Below are 23,254 nucleotides of genomic sequence, written 5' to 3'. Positions count from 1 at the left end.
GGATGGGCCATGCATTGCCCTGCCACGGTGTTTCCTTACTGTGGGTTCCTTTTGTTTTCTGTCTACTTTTCATACTTTCCTCTCATTTCCCATGCCCATCTGGGTTGTTACCTCTTCCAAACTCCCTTCACCCATGGGGCCTGCAGGTGTGAATAGTCACTCTTCTAGATTCCCATGGACACAGCACAAGTCTGTTATCTTGCTAGGTCCATAGATTTCAATTATTTTGTACAGATATGAGAAGTGTGCTTTAGGGACAGGGACCATGTGATATTTTGGTTTTTGACCTTTTCTCTGCGCCAAACAGAATATTAATTCAAATAATTTATTTGTATAAGTGAGACCTTTTGAGTTTTCTAGAAATATTATCCTTAAGACAAATGGATACAAACTTAAGTCTTTCAATTCTAAAATATGATCTGACTAATAGTAAATTCAGATATCTTCTTTTTTAAACTTTTGTTATAAATAAAATATACACATTTACTCATAAGTAGAAAGCACTTAATAACTTATATTGATTTCAGAGTAATAAGTACAAAGACTTTCCCCTATGTTGGTAAATGAATTTTGAATGGACATTTCCTGTCTTACAGCCTTTACCATGTTATATGGACTGTGTGTCTATCTGTGTTCTTCATTTTAGTCCCCTGGCTTTGCACACATAACTGGCCAGAAGACTCTGACGAGCACTGAGATCATGAGGATCCAGAGGGAGACAGACTTCCTCAAGTATGTAATACGTTCTCTACTCTGTCTTAGATCCTTCAAAGTTACATGTGGTCTCTGAGATTAAAAATGAAATATGACACTGTCTTTGCTCATTCCTAGTTTTAAAAATTAAATTTGTTAAGACAGGGACTTGCCATGTCAACCTGGCCTGACACTTGCTCTGCAGTCCAGGTTGGCCTCAAACTTAAAACAATCTTCCTGCCTCAGACTCCTGAGTGTTGGTATTTATCATGCCTAGACACTTTTTAGAGTTTTAAAAAACACATAATAGGGAAAAAGAATCCAGGACTGAAAAGATGGCTCAGTGGTTAACGTACTAGCTTTTCTTCTAAGGACCTGGGTTTAATCCCCAGCACCCACATGGTGGCTCACAACTGTCAATAACTCCACTTCCAGGGCATCCAACACCCTCTTCTGTCCTCTCTGGGCATGGGCATGTATTTCAGACAAAATATTCATACACAGAAAATAAAGATTTAAAGTAGAAAAAATTTGAAAAGACAAACGAGGCTAACACTCACTGAAATGTCTACCTGTGAAGAGCATGATTGACACGTATGTGAAACTAACACTACAGTCACAGAATGAACGTGTGTATCCCGACATTGTACCCTCCAGCCTGCCTCGGCCTGTCAGCTGTCGATCTGGTCCTTGTCACTCTAGCTTGGTTTGCATTGATTCTATATGTCATATAATAAAGCAGCATGCACTCTCTCTTCCCACTCTCCAGGCTGTACTGATCCAGCAGAATTGGTCTTTTGACTCATACATGTTTCTGACATCTAATGTCTATTTCTTTTACTGACGAGCATTTTGTATATTGCAACTTCTATTGAATGGGCACACCACAGTTCACTTACCCATTCAATTGTGAGGGCACATGCTCCTCCCAGAATTTGGCTGGCAAGTCAAACTGAAAAACTAATGTGAACATTTATATACAAGTAACTGTGTGTATATCAGTTTTCATGTCATTTATGGTAGATATCTTGAAGGAGAATGACTGGGTCATATCCAGTTGTTTCTAAAGGAGGGATACCACTTACATTTACCTCAGCAGTGATAGAGAATTCCAGTTTTTACATCTTTACCAACACTTCATACTTTTGGACATTCTAGTAAGATTGTAATGGTGTATCATTGTGATTCTAATTTATATTTCCCTCATAATTAATAATAGGAGTCTTTTACACACACATAAACAAACATATTTTCATGAATTTCCCCTCTTTGATATCATGTGTGTATGCATGCATGCATGCTTGTGTGCTTTAATTAGGTTTTCTTGCATAAGCATGAGCTACTGTTCCATAGGTACATCACTGATAAAACACCGTTTAAAAACCCCCAACAAACCTTTTACTAGTAGTAGTCCTTGGGGGTTCAGGAACTAGTGCACCCTTCACCATTCATTGGATATATATGAATATTAGTGTAGACCCTTAAGGATTAATGCAAACTTGTTTCATTGTAGGTGTGCCCACTGTCTGGCTTCCCGGCCATCTGATCCTTTTGCTCGCTTCTGTCAAGAGTGTGGCGCTCCTGTCCCACCCATATTTGGCTATCGTCTTCCACCCCCGGAAGGGGCTCAGGTAAGCTTTAGAATGTTTGAAAACCTTTATTTCTGTATGACCTGTATATTATTTATATGTGACCTGTATAGGTAGCTGTGACAAGGGCCTGTCACATGAGCCACACACACATAAACACACTCACCGAAAGAATTTTGAACACATTGATGTCTTCCTACCTAGTCCTTCTTAAGAATAGAAAAACACACTTGCAACTGGATTTCCTTTATGTGGCCTTGGAGAAGACACTGAGAAACAGACTAAAATCTCACTGTTTTAATGGGACAAAATTGGCCCGACACTGTTTTCAAATACCTCGAGCTAGTAAGGCTTCACTGAGAGATATTTGTGTGGACTGGACAGAATATAAAACTTAAGGCAGTTTTCAGGGTTGTCTAAGCTTTCACTCATATTGAGGTTTCTTTCACCTACACACGCAAGTAGAGATGTGTGGATGCTTGCCCACACTGAGAAGGTATTGAGACACTGCAGTTAGATTACCTGTTAAAATTGTGGGCATCAGGCTGGGAGAACATCCCATTCAGCACAGTGCTGCTTGACTTGGAAGCACAAGGACCTGAGTTCAGTCCTCAACAACTAGCTCACTGGCTAGCCATGGACTCACTGGCTAGCCATGGACTCACTGGCTAGCCATGGATGACAGGCCTAGCATAATTGGTGAGCTGCAGGCCAACAAAAAAACCCCATCTCAAAGAAGATGGTCAGCATTTCTGATGATGATGATGATGCCTGAAGTTGTCTTCTGATCCTCACACATACAAACCTGTACATACATGTGTACCTGCACATACATGAACACACACATATTTTAATATTTTTGAGAACTTCATACATGAACATTACACCTATATCACTCCCAACCCTCTCTATCCCCAACACACACACACACTTTTTTCAAAAGTTAAAATAGATATCATAATAAAAGCAAAAGAATCTACTCACGACACAATAAACCAACAGTAACAAACAAGATTCCCAGGGCACTTCACCTGGCCGTTGATTACCACAAAGCGCTGGTCCTCTTTGTTGGCCACTGACATTGCCATCTTAACAGTGTCTCAGATAAGGCTGACTCCTACAGTAGCAGCCACAGCAGCGCTGCTGTTCTCAGCCTGCCCTGTGATGGAGGAGCCCCTGCCCAGAGCAGGGAGCAGGAGAGCAGCCTGAAGAACCTGTGCTCTTGTGCAGATGGGCATTTCCTGGGAAGCTTCCGTCTGCTGCTCACCTTTGGCTTATGGCTCACATTCTAGAGTAAACAGGCTTTTATACTTTTACACTTAATAGGAAAGGAAATTAATTCAACTGCTTCCAAAAGCAAATCCAGCCTTAGGGAGTAAGTCCTGTCAGCCTCCACCTCCCAAGGCAAACCTGAGCTTTTCCTTTGAGCAGATGGGCCTGTGTGCAGAATGTGGCAGTATGGTCCCCATGAACACCCCCATCTGTGTGGTGTGCGAAGCTCCTCTTGCTCCACAGCTGCGGCCACAGGCCAGCCTCTACTTGAAGGTGAGGAAGTGGGATTCTCTGGAAACGTGAATGAGATACACAGGAAGTAAGGTTTGAGTAATTATGTGTCTGTCTTCAGCTGGCGGAATGGACTAATAATTGTAAACGGATGTCTTGTAGACAAACCCGTTCTGATTCTTAGAAAGGCATACTCGCCCAAATATATGACCGCGAATAGGATCTGTGAGGAAGAAGCCTACGCATATTCCCCCAGACAGATTGAGGTTAAACTGCAATCCAGCTAATTTAGATAATGCTTTACCTAAGTATTCAGACTTCAGAATTGGGGCTAAAACTGACTTAGAGTTGTTCACTGAAAGTGGCTTCCTGTTTTTGTTTGCTCACTCTGCTGATGGCTTCCTATCTGTAGAAAAAGAGTGGTTAGAACTACTCATCTCCTGGCATCTCCACTGCAGCTTCTGCTTCACCCTCCCTTTGTGTGGCAGCTTCTCAGGGTCTCTTCTTGGGAACCCGACCTTGCTACACACTGCCTGTCCTTTACAACTTTCTGAAACTTGGTTGCGAGCTTTCACAACTCCTTCATCATTGCATCTTTATGGCTGCAAAACCAGTCCCTTGAGAATGAGGACACTAACTCGGCTACCATCTCCAGATAAACTGGCCCTGCTGCCACAGTTGTTGCCTCTGAGCTCCTTGGTGGCCGGACATGCAGAACACGGCCTAAGCAGTGGTGCAGTTCTTTCCAATCGACTGGCATTTTACAAACTGCAGCCTTCCATGTGTCTACAGGGGGCTTGCCCTGTAGGCGCTTTCTGATGTTCCAGAGCAAAGTGCAAAATGTGAGGTTTCTCCTTAACTGTACTAATCTTATTAATAGTTCCAGCTTCCCACTGCATCTCCTCCCTCCTCGTTTCTAGTTTTATCTAGTTCTGTCATCTCTATTTCTGTGTTGCACCTTATCTTGTGAATTAACTTGTGAAGTTGCATTAATATTTTCTTCTGACAGTCACTTCTTCAAATTCTGTGTAAGTCAGAACCTACAGAACAAACCCTAATTCCTAGTTAGCATAAAGTCTTGGGAGCCAACAGACTTAGAAATCCACAGACTGAGCTTCTGCTGGTTTCAAGCCTTTCTCTTCACACTGTAGGCTATGAAGGAGAGAGCCTGTTGTTGACTGTTGGCTTTCCCTACCGGAGATGGGAACATAGTCACTGTAAAATTTCAAATTATCTTCCTCAAACCAAATGAATACTATTTTCCATTTGTTTGCTTGCTTGTAGTGCTGTCTCTTTTTAAACTGTGTTCAGTTGTCTGGCATAGTGGCAGACAATGGTAATTTTTTTTCAATAATCCCCAGACTAATGTAGTATTCCTGACTAGGTGCTGACCTAGTTCATTACCACACAACTAGTAGTTGACCACCAGGACTGTGGGGCATCTCCACCCTGCCATTGCTCATTCTCTTTGTAATTCCCTGTTGTCAAGGAGAGGGTGATCTGTCGCACCTGTGGCACTGGGAATCCTGCTCATCTGAGATACTGTGTCACCTGTGAGGGGGCCCTGCCTCCAACACAAGAGGTGGGTGAATGCATGTGGATGTCCTATCTTTGATGGCGGCTAAAAAATTTTGTTTACTGAAGTGAGCTTTGACAGGTCAGGTACACTGAGGAAGAGGGCTGGAGTTGGAGAGAGGCTTTTCTCTGAGGGAGCAAAACTTAATTATCTAGGACCAGCAAAAAGGGTGAAAACAAGCTCTCTCTCTCTCTCTCTCTCTCTCTCTCTCTCTCTCTCACACACAGACACACACACACACACACACACACACACCCTCCAACAGCTTTATTTTTTTCTCCCATGGCTTATATATTCAGAGATATAAACAGAAAAATGTTTAAGGCAACATAAAAATTACAATTTGGTTTCATCCTGTTTTTCCTTACGTGAACAATTACAAAGTGTATAGGTAAAAAAAAAAAAAAAAAAAAAAAAAACCAGCATGTTCCCCAATACCCTTACATGATTAAATGTTTTACATATTACAGGTGAAAAAAACAAATTAGTCCCAAGGACCCATGTACATTTATGTTTAAGTAACTTGTTATAGGTTAACAAAGTATAAATAAGCAAGATATTCTCTCAGCAAGTTCTCTTCGCAGGCTGTAATTTGCAGTTACAAAGAAAGGATCAATAATCCTATTATTTATCTTTAAAAAATACTCATAAAAATCTTAAGAGATTTTAGAATCACAAATCTAAACTTTTATCTAAACACCAGTCACTTTTACTTTAAATCCACAAGGTGCGCATCAATACTCATTAACAGTTTTATTAAATCATATCAAGAAGGAAAGGGGAAAGATGGGTACAAGTAATTAGTCATCACCTCAGTCACCAGCCCAGCTTCAGGAAGAAAGTCACATCAGCGCTCGTACTGGTCAGGGTGCCATTGCTCTTATTCCCTGACCTTAAAACTCCCAGGCTCAACTATCAAGAGGGTACCTTTCTGAACTGTAAATCGTCCCCCAAGATTTTCTACATCCAAGCCGCTAAGAAAAACACGTTAACTTCACTAACAGTCTCCATCTCTAAGTTCTTTCTGAGGGTGGTTGTTGAATCATTGATCTGCTCCAGCAGCAAGCAATACCTGGAAAAGATCAGTTTCTATTATCGTAAGTGCCAATGACACTCCAGTGAGGGGCTGGAAACCCTTAGAGTTTTCCCACACTGCACAGATTATGAGGGATGAGAAGACTGGGAGACCAACAAGCAGAGCCAAACTCCATAAGAGCATGAAGTCCTCGGGACACATGGTCCTCTGGGCCCTGCCTCCCTGAGGCTCACCCATCTCGGTTGTGCGAACCATTGGACCGCATTCTGTGAGTTCTAAAGCTGCTGCCTTCCTTCTGCACGGGCCCCCAACAGTTGATGTTAGTAAGAGAAGTAAGACATACAGTGAGAGGAGAAATCCATCATAAAATACAAAATAGGGCTGCAGGATGTCCCAGCAGATAAGTACTTGCCACAGAAGCTTGGCAACCTGAGTTCCATGGACTTGATAGTAGGAGAGAATTATCCCCAATTATCCTCTGACCTCCACTGCAGACATGTTAATCTGTGATAATTCTGATACCTGATCATAGGATAGCTTTCCATTTATTTCTGTCTTCAATTCCATCTTTTATACCAGTACAGGCATTATCATACATTGAACCCTATAATATCACTCCTTTCCAAGACACCATACGTGCTACCTTATGACATCACCTTTTACTGTCCATGGGGTCTGTGGTTAGATGCTTCTCTTTTATCTCGATAGTATAGGTGCCCTGTCCCATCCTCCCATCAGGCCACAGATGTGTGAACTTTATGGTCTTTTTAAAGTCCTCACATTTTGCATCCTGATTTGGGATTTTTGTTTTGTTTATTTTTTTCTTTTATTTGATATTTTCTTTATTTACATTTCAAACGTTATCCTCCTTACCAGGTCTCCTCTCCAGAAACTCCCTATCCCATCCCCCCACCCCTGCTTCTGTGAGGGTGCTACCCCACCCACCCACCCTTGCATTCCCCTACACTGGGGCATCGAACTCCCACAGGCCCAAGGGCTGTCCCACTGATATCCAACAAGGCCATCCTCTGCCTCATATTTCGCCAGAGCCATGGGTCCCTCCATGTGTACTCTTTGGTTGGTGGTCCAGTCCCCGGGAGCTCTGGAGGTTCTGGCCAGTTGACACTGTTGCTCTCCTCACAGGGCTGCAAACCCCCTCAGTTCCTTCAGTCCCTTCTCTAACTCCTCCATCAGGGACCCTGCACTCAGTCCAATGGTTTTATTTTGCTTTTTATTATTTTCTTCTTTTTGCTTTAATTTTAATTTGATCCTCCTTTTTCAAATTTCTTTTTTTACTATTTGTTCACTTGTTTAATTTTTTTTTTTTTTTTTTTTAAGACAGGGCCTCATTGTGTAACCCTGGCTGGCCTGGAACTCACTATGTTGACCAAGCTCACAGGGATCTGTGCTTCAGCTTCCTGACTAAGTGGGATAAAGGTGTATGTCGCCATGTCTGGACTTTCTTTTTTCTTCACATTTTCAGTTTAGGATGTATGTACCCACATGCTCTGCTGGGTTTTCCATTTGTTTGCTTTTGGTTTTGATTTGTTTTGTTGTTGTTGTTGTTGTTGTTGTTTTTCTATTTCTTCTAGCAACTTTTGAAGAAGAGGTAGTAAATAATTTAAATATAAACATAAAAAAATGAAAAGTTCAAAGCGTCAATAAAAGAAATAGAAGAAAATCTGAGCATGGTAACAAGCCAGCAGTAGGGTTAGGCAGGAGAAGCATGAATTCCATCCCAGCCTTGTCTATACAGCAAGACTCTGTCTCAGGATCAGCAGGATGGAAGAAGACACTCAAAACTTGTTTGTTATTTATTTACTTATTGTTTTGTATTTTTGTATTATTTACTTAGAACATGTATATGAGTCTTTTGTCATCATGTATGTCTGTGCACCATGTGTATGCCTGGTGTCCTCAAAGGCCTGAAGATGGTACTGGATATCCTTGGACTGGAGTTACAGATGGTTGTGAGCTGGAAATTGAACTGGGGTCCTCTGGAAAGCAACTCTCTTAACCTCTGAGCCATCTTCCTAGGCCCCCACCAGTTGATTTTGGACAAAGATTCCAAGAACATAAAATGAGGAAAGGACAATGTCTTTAATAAATTGTGCTAAGAAAACCAGATGTCAGCCTCCAGAAGAATGGAACTGGCCCCTTGTGTGTACAGCAATCAATTAAAAATGAACTAAAGATTTGAAACCTAAGACTTGAAACTACAAAGCTACTAGAAGAAATGAAGGAAACCTCAGAACATTTTCTTTTCTTTTTTTTTTTTTTAAGATTTATTTATTTTGTATATGTGAGTACACTGTCGCTGTTACTGCCTTCAGGCACAGCAGAAGAGGGCATCCGATCCCATTATAGATGGTTGTGAGCCACCACGTGGTTGCTGGGAATTGAACTCAGGACCTCTGGAAGAGCAGTCAGTGCTCTTAACCTCTGACCATCTCTCCAGCCCCCAGAACATTTTCTAGTGATGACATTTCGGCCATGACCCTAAAATATAGTAACAAAGGTAGAAATAGACAAACAGGGCTGCATAAAAGGAAGACAAGTCTGCACAGCAAAGGGATCAGCAGAGTGGAAAAAAGACTCTCAAACTACATTTCCCCAGGAGTTACCACCCCAATATTGACAGACTAAAACAACTCCACGACAAAAGGTGGCCAAAATATGAACAAAGGACTCAAATAGATATTCTAAAAAGTGTTACAAATAGCCTATAAGTATTTGAAAAATGTTCAACACCACTAACCATCAGCTAGAGGCCAGGGAGGTGGCTCAGCAGGTAAAAAAAAAAAAAAAAAAACTTGATGTGCAAGCTTCACAACCTAAGTTTGACCCCTGGATCCTAGTGTAGAAGGACAAAACCAACTCCCAAAGTTGTCCTCTGACCTCCCTGTGCCCTCATGGTAAGCATGTGTGGATGCGCGTGCGCACACGCACACACACACACACACACACACACACACAAATACAAATAAAGTAACTTTTAAAATGAGATATTGCCTCACTCCAGTTATAATAGCTTTTATCAAAAAGACAAAAATAACAAATGTTGGTAAGTCTGTGGAAAAAGAAGAACGCTTATACACTATAGATGGAAATGTAGATTAATATAAACATATGGAAAACAGTCTGGAGGTACCTCTAAAATTTAAAACTATATTATCATGTGATCCAGCAGTCTTACTACTGCATATATACCCAGAGAAAATATCAGTGTGTCAAAGAGATAGCTGCATCCCCTGATCATTGCAGTTCACAGTAGCCACTACACAACATCAACCTGACTTTATTAGGAAGGAACAGATAAAGAAAACATGGCATGCATACTAAGTAGAGTACCATCCTGCCTTTAAAAGGAATGAATGAACTCCTTTCGCCTGTAACATAGAGACATTCTGCTCAGTGTGAAATAAGCCAGGCACAGAGTCAGATACTGAATGATCTCATTTGCATTCATGATGTGAAGACATCATAAAAACAAAACAGAACAAATGAAAACCCACAGACTGTTAGGTGGTGGTTTAGGGAGACATTTAACTATGCTTTTGAAGATACAGTCAATAGCTCTTTTGTACATCATAATGACCAGTTAATTCTTTTCACCTGTGTTTTTGATCGTCATTACTGTGTCTTTGAATCTTTCCAAAAGACTAAATGTTGTGTTCTTACCTTCCAAAAAGAATAAGTAAAGGAGGTGATACATATGGTCAGTGATAGAGATTTGACCATTGCACACATTAATTTTTTCTAGATTTTATTGTTTATGAGTTTGAGTATTTGCTGAATGCATGTGCAGTACACGCATGCAGTGCCTGCAGAAACCAGAACAGGGCTATGGATCCCCTAGGTCTGCCTTGTGGGTGCTGAACCTAGGTCTCCTGGGAGAACACTCAGTGCTTTTTACCTCAGTGCTATCCCTCCAGCCCACTGTATACATTATTCTTAATGATTAAGATTTGTTGAATGTTCCTATGTGGAGAAACCCCTCCACATGTGATTCCGATCCTAGTATTTGGATCATGTATTTTGCTAGGCATATTAAAGTGGTAACGAAAGAATGCCATTAGGTAGGTCAGATTCCCCCGACCTCATTCTTCCTACTATAGTTACACATATCCTGCACCTATGCATTGCACACCTTGTAAAGATATCATAACCTCTGCCTTAAACAGTTCAAGAAAGGAAGGAGCAAAAAGAGTGCTTGCATTCAACTTTAGTTTTCTGGTCCCCCTCACCCCCTGCCCTTTACCTCCCACTTGGCATGTGTTGTGTGCTGTGCTCACAGCCCAAAGCTAAAGGCTAAGACTGGAACTAAATTTGCATAACTCACCTCCCACATGTGTGTACGTGTCCACTCTCCAGAGCCTTCATGCATCAGGAACAGATTTTATAGCTGTGCAGTCTTTTGTCATTGCCATCTAAAGGAAAGTCTGTAGGTTTAAAAAAAACCACCCCTGTTCCATAGCTGGATTTCCAGAACCAACTGTGGAAATAGGTAATGAGACTGGCAAAATTAAGCAGAACATCCACACATTATTCCCACATCATATCCGTTGTAAATTGGGCGGATCTTGTATTTGTAGCTGCCTGGTAATGTGGGCTTAAATTTTTAGAATTCTGTCATCATAAAATTACACTGTCATTTTCAATGGCACCTGAGGGAATGACAGTGAGGTTATGAAGGCATAACTGTAGAAAATGATGACACTCATGGAAATCCTTCTTGGAGTGGACGTTCTTATAGACTCAAGTAAATTTCTCATCAAAAGATTTAAGTTTTGGCTAGAGATAGCTCATTTGGTAAACTGTTTGCCCAGTATTCCTGGACCTTTGTGTTTGAGTCAAAGCACTACATAAACCATGTTTAAGGTCATTCTCAATTTGAAGCCACCATGGGACACATGAAACTCTAAGTGTGAGGTCACACTTCTATAATCCTGATGCTTGGAAAACTGAAGCAGGAAGATTGTGAGTTTGGAGCTATCCTAGATTATAAAAGCAAGAGCCTGCAGAAATAATATAAGAGAATTTTCATCCCTTCCTTCTTCCCACCTCCCATTCTTTCCGTTGGTTTGCTGGACTTCTTATCAAAAGTAACACATGTTAAGTCAATTATATTAACTGTCAATGATATGATTCTTCCATTTCTGGTTTTCATCTGTCAACAAAACTGTTTAAGAGCAATACAAATTTGTTTTTATAAGTGTCTTGCCTGCATGCATGCATGCATATGCACCATGTGTATGTCTGATGACCATGGATGTCAGAAGAGATCAGTGAATCCCCTGGAGCTGGAGATACAGGTAATTGTGAGCCACCATGTGGGTGCTGAGAATCAAACTCTGGTCTTCCGCAAAAGCAACTAATGCTCTTAACTGCTAAAACATGTCTCCAGGACCCCAAAGTTGAATGTTTTTAAAGATATGTTTGCATCTGAATGGCTTATGAGGAGTTAGGTTTTAGAATGGTAATGTTTATAGAAATGGCAGAGAGTAGCAATGCATGTTCAATGTGATAGCTTTGTGTCTTTGTTTAGCAACATTGATAAGATAGGGTATGATCATTTTTCTTTTCTTAAAGCAACTTTAAAAGCCCACTGGGACTTTAATCTGTGTCTTAGTTAGTCTTTGTCCATTGCTAAGGAGAGACACCATGACCAAGGCAAGTATTATAAAGGACAACATTTAATTGGGGCTGGCTTACCTGTTCAGAGGTTTATTCAGTCCATTATCATCATGGTGGGAAGCATGGCAGTAAGCAGGCAGACATGGTGCTGGAGGAGCTGAGAGTTCTACATCTTGTTCCAAATGCAAACAGGAAGACTGCTAGGAGGAGAATCTCTAAGTCTACTCCCATAGTGACACACTTCCTCCATCAAGGCCACACTTTCTAATAGTGCAACACCCTAGGCCAAGCATATTCAGACCTCCACAATTCTCAATAAAAAATCTGAAGGCTTTGTGTTTAGAACCCCACGTTGACAAAATCTCTGTCAACATTTAGTTTAGTGGCTCAGCAGTTAGGAGCATCTACTGCTCCTGCAGACAACCTGGTTTCCGTGTCAAGACCCACACGATGGCTCATGACCATCCATAATTTCAGTTGCAGGGAATCCAGTGCCCTCTTCTGATGTCTTCTGACACAAGGCATGCACATGGTACACAAACACACATATAGGAAATTATACACACACACACAAAATAAAAATAAATCTTTTTCTTTTTAAAAAAAGAAAAATTAATATTAAGATAATTGAAATGTAAGGTCTGAAGCAAAAGTTTCCAAAGAATTGTGCCTTTTGGATTATCCCAAAATGCCTGTCTCTGATTGAACAGAGACTGGGTTAATGAACATAGAAATATTCCTTCCTCTGCTTCCTGTGTTATGGGCTGATGTGGCCTCTCCTTCCTCAGTTCCCCATGTTATGGACTGATGATAACCCTTTCTATTAAAAAAAAAACAGTTCTACTTTTGGATAACAAATACAGTTAACTAAATTGACTATCTTTGAGAGAAAATTGTCCTTAGAAAAATATTTTGTTGTTGTTGCCCATATATTTAATATTACATATGGAATATATGACAGTGTATGTACTTGGGTATTAATTGGATCTGTTATTCATTGATTCAATAACTATTTGACAGCTAGGTGCCAGGATCACTGGCATTGCATAAGTGGGATGGAATGTAGAATTAGGGTTCTTTTGTGTACATAAGTCAGCACCTAATAGAAAGCCCAGAGGAGAAACTTGAAGTGGAGAGCGTGACCCTAGCTGAGCATTCATACTCACTTGGCATTGAAGATCCCAGACCCACTGCAGACCTGTGAGGACACTGTTTAATCGACAGGACTGTAGAATCCTGGACAACAGGCTGTAAAATGAGACATAAGGTTACAGACCAGTGCCTGCATCTAGTCACAGAACTGCCACTTTTACTATCATCCCCATTGGGAAAGCAGAAAGCTGTTACATTACACAATAGTGAATAAGGAACAGGAGTCAAAGTTCTAACCCAGGTCTACCTAACAGTGTCAGAAATTCTCAAGAAACAACCATTTTCCTCTTCACAATAAAAGAATTCCTTGTGTTACTAGAATACTGGAGCCAGGGACCAGAGACAGGAACTGAGTCACGAAATAATACTTTCTTTGGAGATATGGCAATCTGGGAAGCCAGGGAACTAACATTCCACAGTCTGCCTTCCCCATTCCATCCCCAGCTGGCACGCTAAGGGAATCTGAAGAAAGGCAGCATATCATTGCAAAAGTTGTCTCTGGTCAGGCGGCAGCCTCGCCTCTAAGATTCATGGTGTTGGAGCTTCTCCCCTCATTGCTTCCCTCACTATTGTCCCAGTGTAGTAAGGGTTCACATACTACAGTGATATAGTTTACATCCTTCCCAGAGAGCCATCTAGAGATGCCTGTGTTAAAGAGTAGCTCAAAACAAGCTGTTAGCAGCTGGCCCTGTGTATACACTGGACTACTTATTGTGTGGATCTGCAGATTCTACAACATGGAGTATAAATGGGCTCTTACAGTTTTTTTTTAAATTTTATGATTTATGTATATGGGTGTTTTGTCTGCATATATTTCTGTATGCCACTTGTGTGTCTTGTGTCTTCAGAGGTTAGAAGAAAGTCAGGTCCGCTAGAATTGGAGTTACAGACAGTTGCAAATTACCAAATGGGTGCAGGGAATTGAACCAGGATCCTCTGAAAGAGTGACATGTTCTCTTTAACTACTGAGTCATCTTTCAAGCCTCAAATGTGGTCTTGCAAGTTAGAAGAAAAGTGGCTCTTTCCTTACCCTATAATTTCCATGCCCAGAATAGAAAGTAAAGCAACATTTCATTAGGGCAAAGGGTAAAAGATAAGTCTCAGTCTTGGCCCTGCATGGCTCAGCTTGGTTATCAGTAATGTTCTATTAACCAACAGCTGGCTTGCTCTGCCTGAGATACCAGTGATATAGAAAATTACAGACATACAGGAAGCACCATTTTTAATCAACTTCCTGTGATTTCCAGGAAGGAATATTGTCTTAGTTACAGTTTCCGTTGCTATGAATAGATACCATGACCAAGGCAACTCTTCTAAGACAACATTTAGTTGGGACTGACTTACACATTCAGAGGTTTAAGCCATTATAGTCAAGGAGGGAGCATCCCTATGGGTCAAGCATATTCAAACCACCAAAAAATATTAACTTAAAAAATGGTGAATGTGGGCTAGGCTTTGTGATACACAACTTTAATCCCAGCACTTAGGAGGTAGAGGAAGGAAAATCTCTGTGAATTTCAGGCCAGCCTGGTCTATATAGCCAGGATTATAGAGAGAGACTCTGTCTCAAGCAAACAAACAAACAAAAACATAAATGAATCTTTTATTCCTTTTGTCCAAAAAGAGGGTTTGTAGTTCTAGTTTCTGTCATTTTTAGGCTTTATTCTTTTCTTTGGATGGAGTGGGAACTGGAGAATATAGTTCTGATTGCCTGTCAATGCTACTTTGTTCAGCAGTGGCTGTGCAATGGAGATGAAGTCCCTCATCCACCCACTCGAAATGGGGAGACTATTTCCTGCTCCAGATGTGGCTGCCAGAACCTCTGGGACGCATCCTTCTGTGACTGGTGTGGAGCCATGGTACGTACTTTAAGATTGAGCTCACCAGGTGGTAGTGGGGATACCTTTAATCCCAGTATTCAGGAGGCCAAAGCCGGCAGATCTCTGTGAGTGTGAGGCTGTCCTGGTCTACAGAGGAGTTCCAGGACAGTCAGAGCTACACAGAGAAACCCTGTCTTGAAATAAAACAAGACAACCACACTAACAACAGAAAAGACTGAGCCTTTTTGTGCTGGGCACCCAGTCTGCCAAGGTCTTCCTATTGCCTTGCAGGAAATACTTCCTATGGTTTCTGTATCAAGAATTTGGAGATAGAAATAGTAGTTTGAAATTACTTCTTTGTTCTAGCCTAAGATTTAGATTCCTGCCTGAAATTACTTCTTTGCTCTAGCCTAATGTCAGATTCCTGCCTGAAGCCCACTTCCTTGTCCTTGGCCAATGTCAGATTCTTGCCAAGCAGCTCTAAAAGCTCTCCACCTCTCCCCCTTGTTTATTTCATAAACAAGACTGAACCTGTCTTAGGTCATTCTGACAAGAATGCCTTCCTTACCCATTGTGGAATATGCATTATCAAAAGCAATGCACTTCTGTCTTAGGTTGGTAAGGCTCTGTGCAGAATCTTACCCATTTTTGGCTTGCCAACCTGTTAAATTAATAACTCTGTCTGAGGGCCCATTTTTAGTTTCAAGAAATGTACTTTGGCTGCCAACATGTTGATGTTGTTAAAGGCAAGCTTTAACACAGTGGGTAGGAATAAAAGTATTCCCAGGACAAAAAAAAAGGGCTAGCATGCTCTAGCTATATATGCCTTTCTTGAAGCTTGACCAAAATTGAAATACTGACCTCGGGCCATGGGTAATTTTATCAGTAGTATCTGCCACATCATTCACATTATCTATGTTTATCTGATATAGCATGTAAGTAATAAAGGCTTAGGGTGATGGCTGTCTTCTTCCTGTTGGCCAGCAGCTCCTCTGCTCAGAAGCAATCCTGCCCCTGAGAAAGCAGGTGTTCTCTCAGTTCCCCAGCAGGCTGGAGCTTACTGACCCAGCCTATTCACCTGACAATATACCGTGCTAGTTCCTCTTCATGCTTTCTTATAGTAGCTTTGCATTTCATTGTCTATAATATAGACTTTATGTGCACACATCATGGCTTATTTAGGTGATATCCCCCACTGATGAACACTAAGGTTGTTCCCAGTTGTTTCCTCTAGACTGACACTACCAGGCTGGAAAGATGGCTCAGTGGATGGGAGCACCTTCTACCAAGCCTGAAGTCCTGAATTCAATGCTTGTCATCCACATGGTAGAAAGAAACAACCAACTCTCCAAAGTTGTCCCCTGACCTCCTCCAAGGCACTGTAATACACACACACACACACACACACACACACACACACACACACATGAACATAAAATAAATTTAAGAAGTAATTTGTAAGTACCTATAATGCTATAAAAGATAGCCTGTGATATGTTTCTTTAAGTGCTCATCCACGTGTAAGAGAAAGTCTAGAGGTAGAGCTGTTAGGTCAGTAGGCAGGAGCCTATGCTATTTTGATGGCTAGAAATTGTATGGTGTGAGAATAGTTCACACGGATGAATTAAATCTCTAAAAATCATACATATATTTTCTGTTCTCTAGCTTGGCATTTCTGCTAGCCGCTCTGTCTGCCCGAAATGTGGGGCCAGCAATCACCTGACTGCCCGATTCTGTGGCTCCTGTGGTATTTACGTGAAGTCCATAACACGATTTAGAATGAACAGCAGCTTGGCCATAGTTGCTGGGGGGCCTCGCCCATTTCCTGAGGTAAGAACTGCTGCTCAGGTGTAACTCTGACTTTGTGTGCCCCGTGAATCAGCCCAGAGGAACAGAGACAAAATATGTAAAAGTCCTTGCACATGGACTTTGAACTAGGCATGTAAATAAATTCAATTTAGGTTTTAAATGCTTGAATGATTTTTTTCAAAAGTTACATATTTGTATAAGTTCAAATCTAGCCTAGAGTAGAAAGTAAAATCTTCTCTCCCCCCCCCAAAAAAAAAATCAAGAAACTAAAATTGCATTGTTCTGCCAGAGATTCAGGTCTAACAGCACGAGGCAGTGGATGTAGCGACCCAGAAAGAAGTAACTCTCTCTGCACCGGGCAGAATGACCTTCTCTTGGGTTTTTCCAGTAGCTTTCCAAGAATCTTCCTCCCTGCTCTGCGGTGTCTTAGAAAACTTACATCAAGTGTGTAAGATTTCTCCTTGCCAGTAGCCTCTGGCTTGTCACTGAGCAGGACACACAGGGCCAACCATTTTCCTGTTAGCTTTCACAGATTCTCTAAGTTGCATGATGCTTCAGCAGTCACCTTCTCTCTTCACTGATGGAAACTAAGAGACTGCACATGCACTTGTGAGGGACACATGCCTCTTATCTCAGTCATACTTGTGGGGCCCTCTGGGGCCCATTCACACCATAGTTTAAGTGGAAAAAAAAAGTGTTCTTTCTTATACTGTCTGCCATCTGCTAAGAATTGTTTGTAGTACATTCTTAGACATTTGCTTCTCTCTACCAGGAAATTTATCCTAACAAATACACAAACATGCATTGTCTGCCATGTGAACGGTGCCTCTCAAAGATGTGGTGACATCAGACAAACTACACAGCCTTCCATGGTGATTTTCTTAGATGCATCAAAGAAATTGGCTCTTAGCAGTTGAATATGTTAGTTGAATATCTTAGCAGTTGAATATGCATAGTAAAGACTATTCAACTGAATTATAGAACTGAGAAGGTAGAAGTCTTACAGGCCCCGGGCAGGATACAAGCATCATTAATTGACTGAATTGGGGACAATAAATGGCCAAGGGGAGTCAAGCTACCTTCATGGGTCAAGCAAAGTGTTGCTGGGAAAGACACAAGCCAGGAAGATGAGACAATGTGGAGAGAACATCGCCACCATTATCACCACCACCACCATTACCACTGTTACCACCACTGCCACTGCTGCTGCCACCACCACCCAGCAACAAAACTTTTAGTTCAAAGAAAGTTTTTAGGTGTTTTTATTCTGATTTAAATTATATTCTGAGTATAGATAAATTTAATGAAATGATATTCTAATCTTTAAGTGTAATGTCTCTCTTGCTCATAGCCCCGACCTGCCTGGCAGCCCCTAAATGTCCATTTGCCCACATCTGCCACTGGGTCCAAAAAGGACATGGGCACACAGACCTCTGGCCTGTTCTACCCATCTGGCAAACTCCTGGCAAAGAAGGAACTGGAGGCGGCTTCTCACAGGCAGAGGCAGGAGAAGATGAGTGACCACAGGCTGGTCCTCACAGCTGTCAGCCCAGGAAGAGGTGAGGGGAGGCACTTGATTCTGATGGGAGAAAACCCTCTCTCTGACAGAACCTCCCATATTTTCTCCCATATTTTCTTCCTTTTAGGTTTATTTTTATGGACTGGGAGTGTGTTCCTTTTCTCTGTACAAACAGTAGCCTTTCCTTAAACTTTTACTCCTCTAGTACTTTTAATTCCTAGCCCGCTGTCTAGTTCATCAGTCTCATGACACATGTGGGCCTCTGCTGGGTAGAGAAGCTGAGACAGTGTCATCACCTGCCATTACGACTTTTTAGTGTTTAAAACTCACATCGTATAAAGTTCACCATTTTAACTATGCTTAAGCATGCAATTGAATGACATCAAACTCGTTAATAATGTTATGTAGCTGTCTTCACAGTCTGCAGGACACAGTCAGCACCCCAGGAACAAGCCTGTGCTGCTCAGATGGTCACCTTCCACATCCTTTCTCCCAAGCCCCAGGCTGCCTGACAGCCACTGATCTGCCTGTCCACGGGCTTGCCTCTTCTTGACATTTCTCTGGCCCTTGTGACAGGCTCCCTTCACATAGTGTCTCAGAGAGAGAGAGAGCATGTGTGTGCTGCAGGAGCAATGCAGAACATGAACATGCCTAACCCCTGAGCACGTTTCTAATGGCTCCTAGGAAGTTAGGTTAAAGGCTCAATGTGCAGTTGCTGTCACAGGCAGTTTTTCTCACCTTCCTTTGAATCTTACGTTTTAGTTGAACTTTCCTCTTTGTTTTCACTTTTTGTTGAAGCTGGAGTTTTTGTTTTTTTTTTTAGCTGGTGTTGAGTCAAAACTTCTGGAGTCTGACACCACATGGTTTATTCTAAGCATATATAAGCACGGGACTGTTTTGAAAAAAAGCTTCCTGGTGTGATAGAATACCCAGTGCACAAGGAGGCATAATTACACAACCCAAAGTGCATGTGACCATGAAGATAGATTCTACAGCTTAAGGGCCTAGGATTTGGTGTGGTCTCTGAAATAGTGCAGAGGTCAGCAGGCTGTAAAGTACAGGCAACATCTCCCCTAAGGATGGGTTCTGTTGGCTGAGGGGAAAAGGCTAAAGATAAAGATCTAGTGCAGGAGAGTCTGGGATAAACATTATGGTGGATTTGGATGAGGTCTGGCTTTACACATAGCCAAGGTCACCGGGTCATTAACAATATCCACTCCCAGAAGCTGGAGATTTTTAATAATTGATTATTTCAGGCCTGGGCTAATTTCCCCTCCAGGCTTTTCGCTGCTGTTTGCACATTATCTGTCTAGCAGCTAGCTCAATCTTTCTAGTGAATGTTAGTTCACCCTGCAGTATGAAAACTCTGATGCAGCTTACTGGGGAGCACACCTTTGGCATGCATTCTGTCATCCTAGGAAGATGGTGGTTTTGTGGTTTTAGCAAGTGTCTTAGTCAGGGTTTCTATTCCTGCACAAACATCATGACCAAGAAGCAAGTTGGGGAGGAAAGGGTTTATTCAACTTACACTTCCATGTTGCTGTTCATCACCAAAGGAAGTCAGGACTGGAACTCAAGCAGGTCAGGAAGCAGGATCTGATGGAGAGGCCATGGGGGGGATGTTACTTATTGGCTTGCTTCCCCTGGCTTGCTCAGCTTGCTTTCTTATAGAACCCAAGACTACCAGCCCAGGGATGGCACCACCCACAAGGGCCCTACCCCCTTGATCACTAATTGAGAAAATGCATTATAGCTGGATCTCATGGAGACATTTTCTCAACTGAAGCTCCTTTCTCTGTGATAACTGCAGCTTGTGTCAAGTTGACACAAAACCAGCCAGTACAGCAAGGCTCCCTGAGCACTCCTAGCTGTTGAGCTAACATACTGTTTGTTTCCACCATGTTCTAGGCCATCAACCCTTTCACAAACTGACCCAATTAAATGAGGGATCTTTTACAGCAGCGTTTTCTTAGGTCGGTATTTGAATAATTTTCTGACTTCAGAAGAGCTCTTATTACCTGATTATTATCCTAGATCAATGTAAAGTAGCTGACATATGATTTAGATGTTATCTGTAGTAAATCTATCAGCATTGTAACTGCCTCTGCTTCCTTCTTTGGTATTGAATTGAGGGCCTGTGCATGAGGCAAACACTCCACCAGTGAGCTAAATACCCAGTGCCTTAAATTTGCCTTTTATTATCCTGTCTTAGAGTTTCATTGCTGGGAAGAAACACCATGACCAAAGCAAGGAAAACATTTCATTGGGACTGGCTTACAGTTTCAGAGGTTTAGTCCATTATCATCATGGTAGCAAGCTTGGCAGTGTGCAGGAAGACATGGTGCTGGGGAAGGAGCTGAGAGCTCTATGTCTTGATCCACAGGCAGAAGGAGACTCTGTGCCACACTGGGACAAGCTTGAGCACATACAACCTCAAAGCCCACCTCCACGGTGACACACTTCCTCCAACAAGGCCACACTTCCTAATAGTGCCACTCCATATGGACCAAACATTCAGAACACACGAGTCTATGGGGCTATGCCTATTCAAACAACCACACACCCTCTCCATTGCTCTGAGCTTGAACTTTTCCACACTCTGTTACAATGAAGTCAGTTGCTTTGGGAAGAACTTCCAAACTCTGATTCCTGGCCTTCTTTCTCCCTTGGGCAGAGATCTGTTTTGGCATAGACAATGGTACTTTTCTCTCAGAATAACCCAAGAAATATAGCAATCATATATAGTTTTCTTTTCTACCTCTCTCAAAAGGGACCTTTGATAAGTGAGTCAAGAACAGATGATCTGGGTACCCAGTGTCAACAATACATGACATCAGCGTAGAGTCTCCATCCTGTGAGGAATGATTAGATAGGAAGAAGGAGAAGTCTTGCCAAGACTTAGGCTGTGGAATAAGCAGTTGTGGCAGGAGGAGAAATATGGAAGTCTTGTTTATTCTGAGGAGATAGTGAGGTGGAACTTAGAACTAAGATGGACAGGACTGGGCTCTGACTGTACTTCCCTGGAAGCAGGGGCAGTTACGAAGCTGGAGCGGAGTTTCCATCATATGAGGCAAGAGGGAGGGAGGGAGAGTGGGTCATGATTCAGACACTGGGTATTATGAGTTTCAGTGAGGTTTTTTTTTCATTACTTAATTTACTGATGTCTTTAGAAACACTTCCAGAAAATTTAAATCGTTACTTTTAAGTTTATTTATTTTACATGTATGAGAGGTTTGCCTGCATATATGTGTCTGCATTATGTGTATGCTTGGTGTCTGCCCATGGAGGTCAAAGAAGACATCAGACCCCCTGAAACGAAAGTTAGAGATGATTGTGAGCCACCATGTAAGTACTAGGAATCAAACCTGTGTCCCCTGCAAGAGCACATACTCTAATCACTGAGCAAACTCTCCAGCCTCTCATTGCTTTCTAAACTGGTTTCTCTAGGGAAAGGGAGTCAGGCCCCTCAGGCACCATGATAGAAGTATCCAAGCTCTACTCTTGCTCCATAAGTTGCCATGCTAGGAGTTAGAACTCATCCACAATTGGATTGACTCTTACAGACATGAATGTAGCGTTAGCCCTAAGGGAGATTGTTTACAGTCGTTTTTTTTCCAGAATGATTCCTAATATCCCCCCTGTCCTCAAAAGGAAGAGGCTGTTTCCTCTCTCTTGGAATGTAGATGGCCTGGTCATCTGCTGACCAATGGAACATGATAGGTCAGATACTCTGACAGTTCTTGCCTTAAGCCTTAAGCCTTAAGAAAGATGGAGGTCAGTGTGCTTTCTAGAAAGTTATCACCAAGTAAAGAAATTCATCATGTATTCCTGAATGAAAAAAATGAAAGTGAAAAAGCCTCTACTTAAGGAGAAAAGGGGTACGATGTCCCAACAAGGACTAAGCCATATGAGTGAACCCAGATAGCAGGAGGAAAGAAGAGCTAAATCATCCTATCAGTAGCTGACTAGTTCTGCCTTCTTAGTGAGATCCCACCTCAGTCCAGTTCACCTTGTTGAGGGTCTCCAACCCATGCAGAAAGGTGGGAGCCACTCAGTCTTTCTCTCACACATGAGAACCAAACATCCGGACTTAGAAAACTGCTCTGATTTCTAATTCAAATGCATTAAAATCCCCATGTAGACTAGAAAGGGCATAGAAAACTTTCTGGAGTAGTGAGCACATTCTATATGTTGATTGGGGTGAATACAACTATCAAACCCATATATTTAAGACATATGATTTATATGTAAAATAGAATAACATTAGAAGAAAGGGCTTGACATGCAGCAATCCATGCAATTTTGAAATGCTGTAATCTGTGATAATTATGTATAATATTGGGGTGGTTGTGGAACTTACTTAAGTATGTACTTGAGGTTCTATATGGGAAATGAACACAGCTGGCCCAAGAAAATAACCTGAGAACATTTCTTCCATACTTGCTTCTGTCTTTCTTAAATATGGAAAACTTATCCATGCTTGGGTCTCTCTTCTTTTTTAGGCTACTGGAGAAAACAGTTGGATCACATCTCTGCTCACCTCAGGTCCTATGCTCAGAACAACCCTGAATTCCGGGCCTTGATTGCAGAGCCCAGGATGGGAAAGGTGGGTAAGATGAGGCTTCTGCTCAGAGCATCCCTGGGAACAGGTCTTCCCAAGCCTTTGCTTGTTAAGTGTGCCTTCTCTTCCTTCTCTGCTTTTCACCCTTAGCCTGTCTCTTCTGAGGAATATGGACATGAACATAAGAAAGTGGTGGTTTTTAATGGCACAAAATCAAAATTGTTTTGTTTTGTGTTTCATTGCTTGGTTTTAACTTTGTAGATATTCATAGCAAGTCTTGCTTGATTACCAGTGTAACTGCAGCCCCGAGAAGTTTGGCAAGCTGCTCCAAACTGCACGGCTGCATCTTGGGCATTTAG

At 41.8% G+C, this 23,254-nt stretch overlaps 1 protein-coding gene and 1 long non-coding RNA gene across 17 annotated transcripts in view; one reads left to right on the top strand and one right to left on the bottom strand.

Annotated features, from left to right (window-relative positions):
- Window positions 1-23,254, top strand: part of Dzank1 (double zinc ribbon and ankyrin repeat domains 1) — a 56,605-nt gene that overhangs the window by 19,090 nt on the left and 14,261 nt on the right. For 5 of the 16 annotated variants that reach the window (XM_034494912.2, XM_034494907.2, XM_034494906.2 and 2 more), the window contains exons 7-14: window positions 647-732; window positions 2,207-2,324; window positions 3,714-3,827; window positions 5,275-5,367; window positions 14,920-15,045; window positions 16,672-16,836; window positions 18,167-18,374; window positions 22,837-22,940. In XM_034494912.2, the coding sequence (XP_034350803.1) occupies window positions 647-732; window positions 2,207-2,324; window positions 3,714-3,827; window positions 5,275-5,367; window positions 14,920-15,045; window positions 16,672-16,836; window positions 18,167-18,374; window positions 22,837-22,940 (1,014 nt within the window). The remainder of the gene's footprint in view (window positions 1-646; window positions 733-2,206; window positions 2,325-3,713; window positions 3,828-5,274; window positions 5,368-14,919; window positions 15,046-16,671; window positions 16,837-18,166; window positions 18,375-22,836; window positions 22,941-23,254) is intronic. The other 11 variants (XM_034494913.2, XM_034494909.2, XM_034494908.2 and 8 more) reach the window with 6 other exon arrangements.
- Window positions 8,754-12,199, bottom strand: LOC143441454 (uncharacterized). Its single transcript, XR_013108856.1, has 3 exons — window positions 12,113-12,199; window positions 10,740-10,839; window positions 8,754-8,896 (listed from the first exon to the last, which is right to left on the bottom strand). It is a non-coding gene; the product is annotated as an uncharacterized LOC143441454 (long non-coding RNA).

The sequence above is a fragment of the Arvicanthis niloticus genome, chromosome 2 (genome assembly GCF_011762505.2).
Source record: "Arvicanthis niloticus isolate mArvNil1 chromosome 2, mArvNil1.pat.X, whole genome shotgun sequence".
In the NCBI taxonomy this organism is placed as follows: domain Eukaryota; kingdom Metazoa; phylum Chordata; class Mammalia; order Rodentia; family Muridae; genus Arvicanthis; species Arvicanthis niloticus.
The sequence above is the reverse complement of the archived record's forward strand: the minus strand, read 5'-3'. Positions and strand labels throughout refer to the sequence as shown.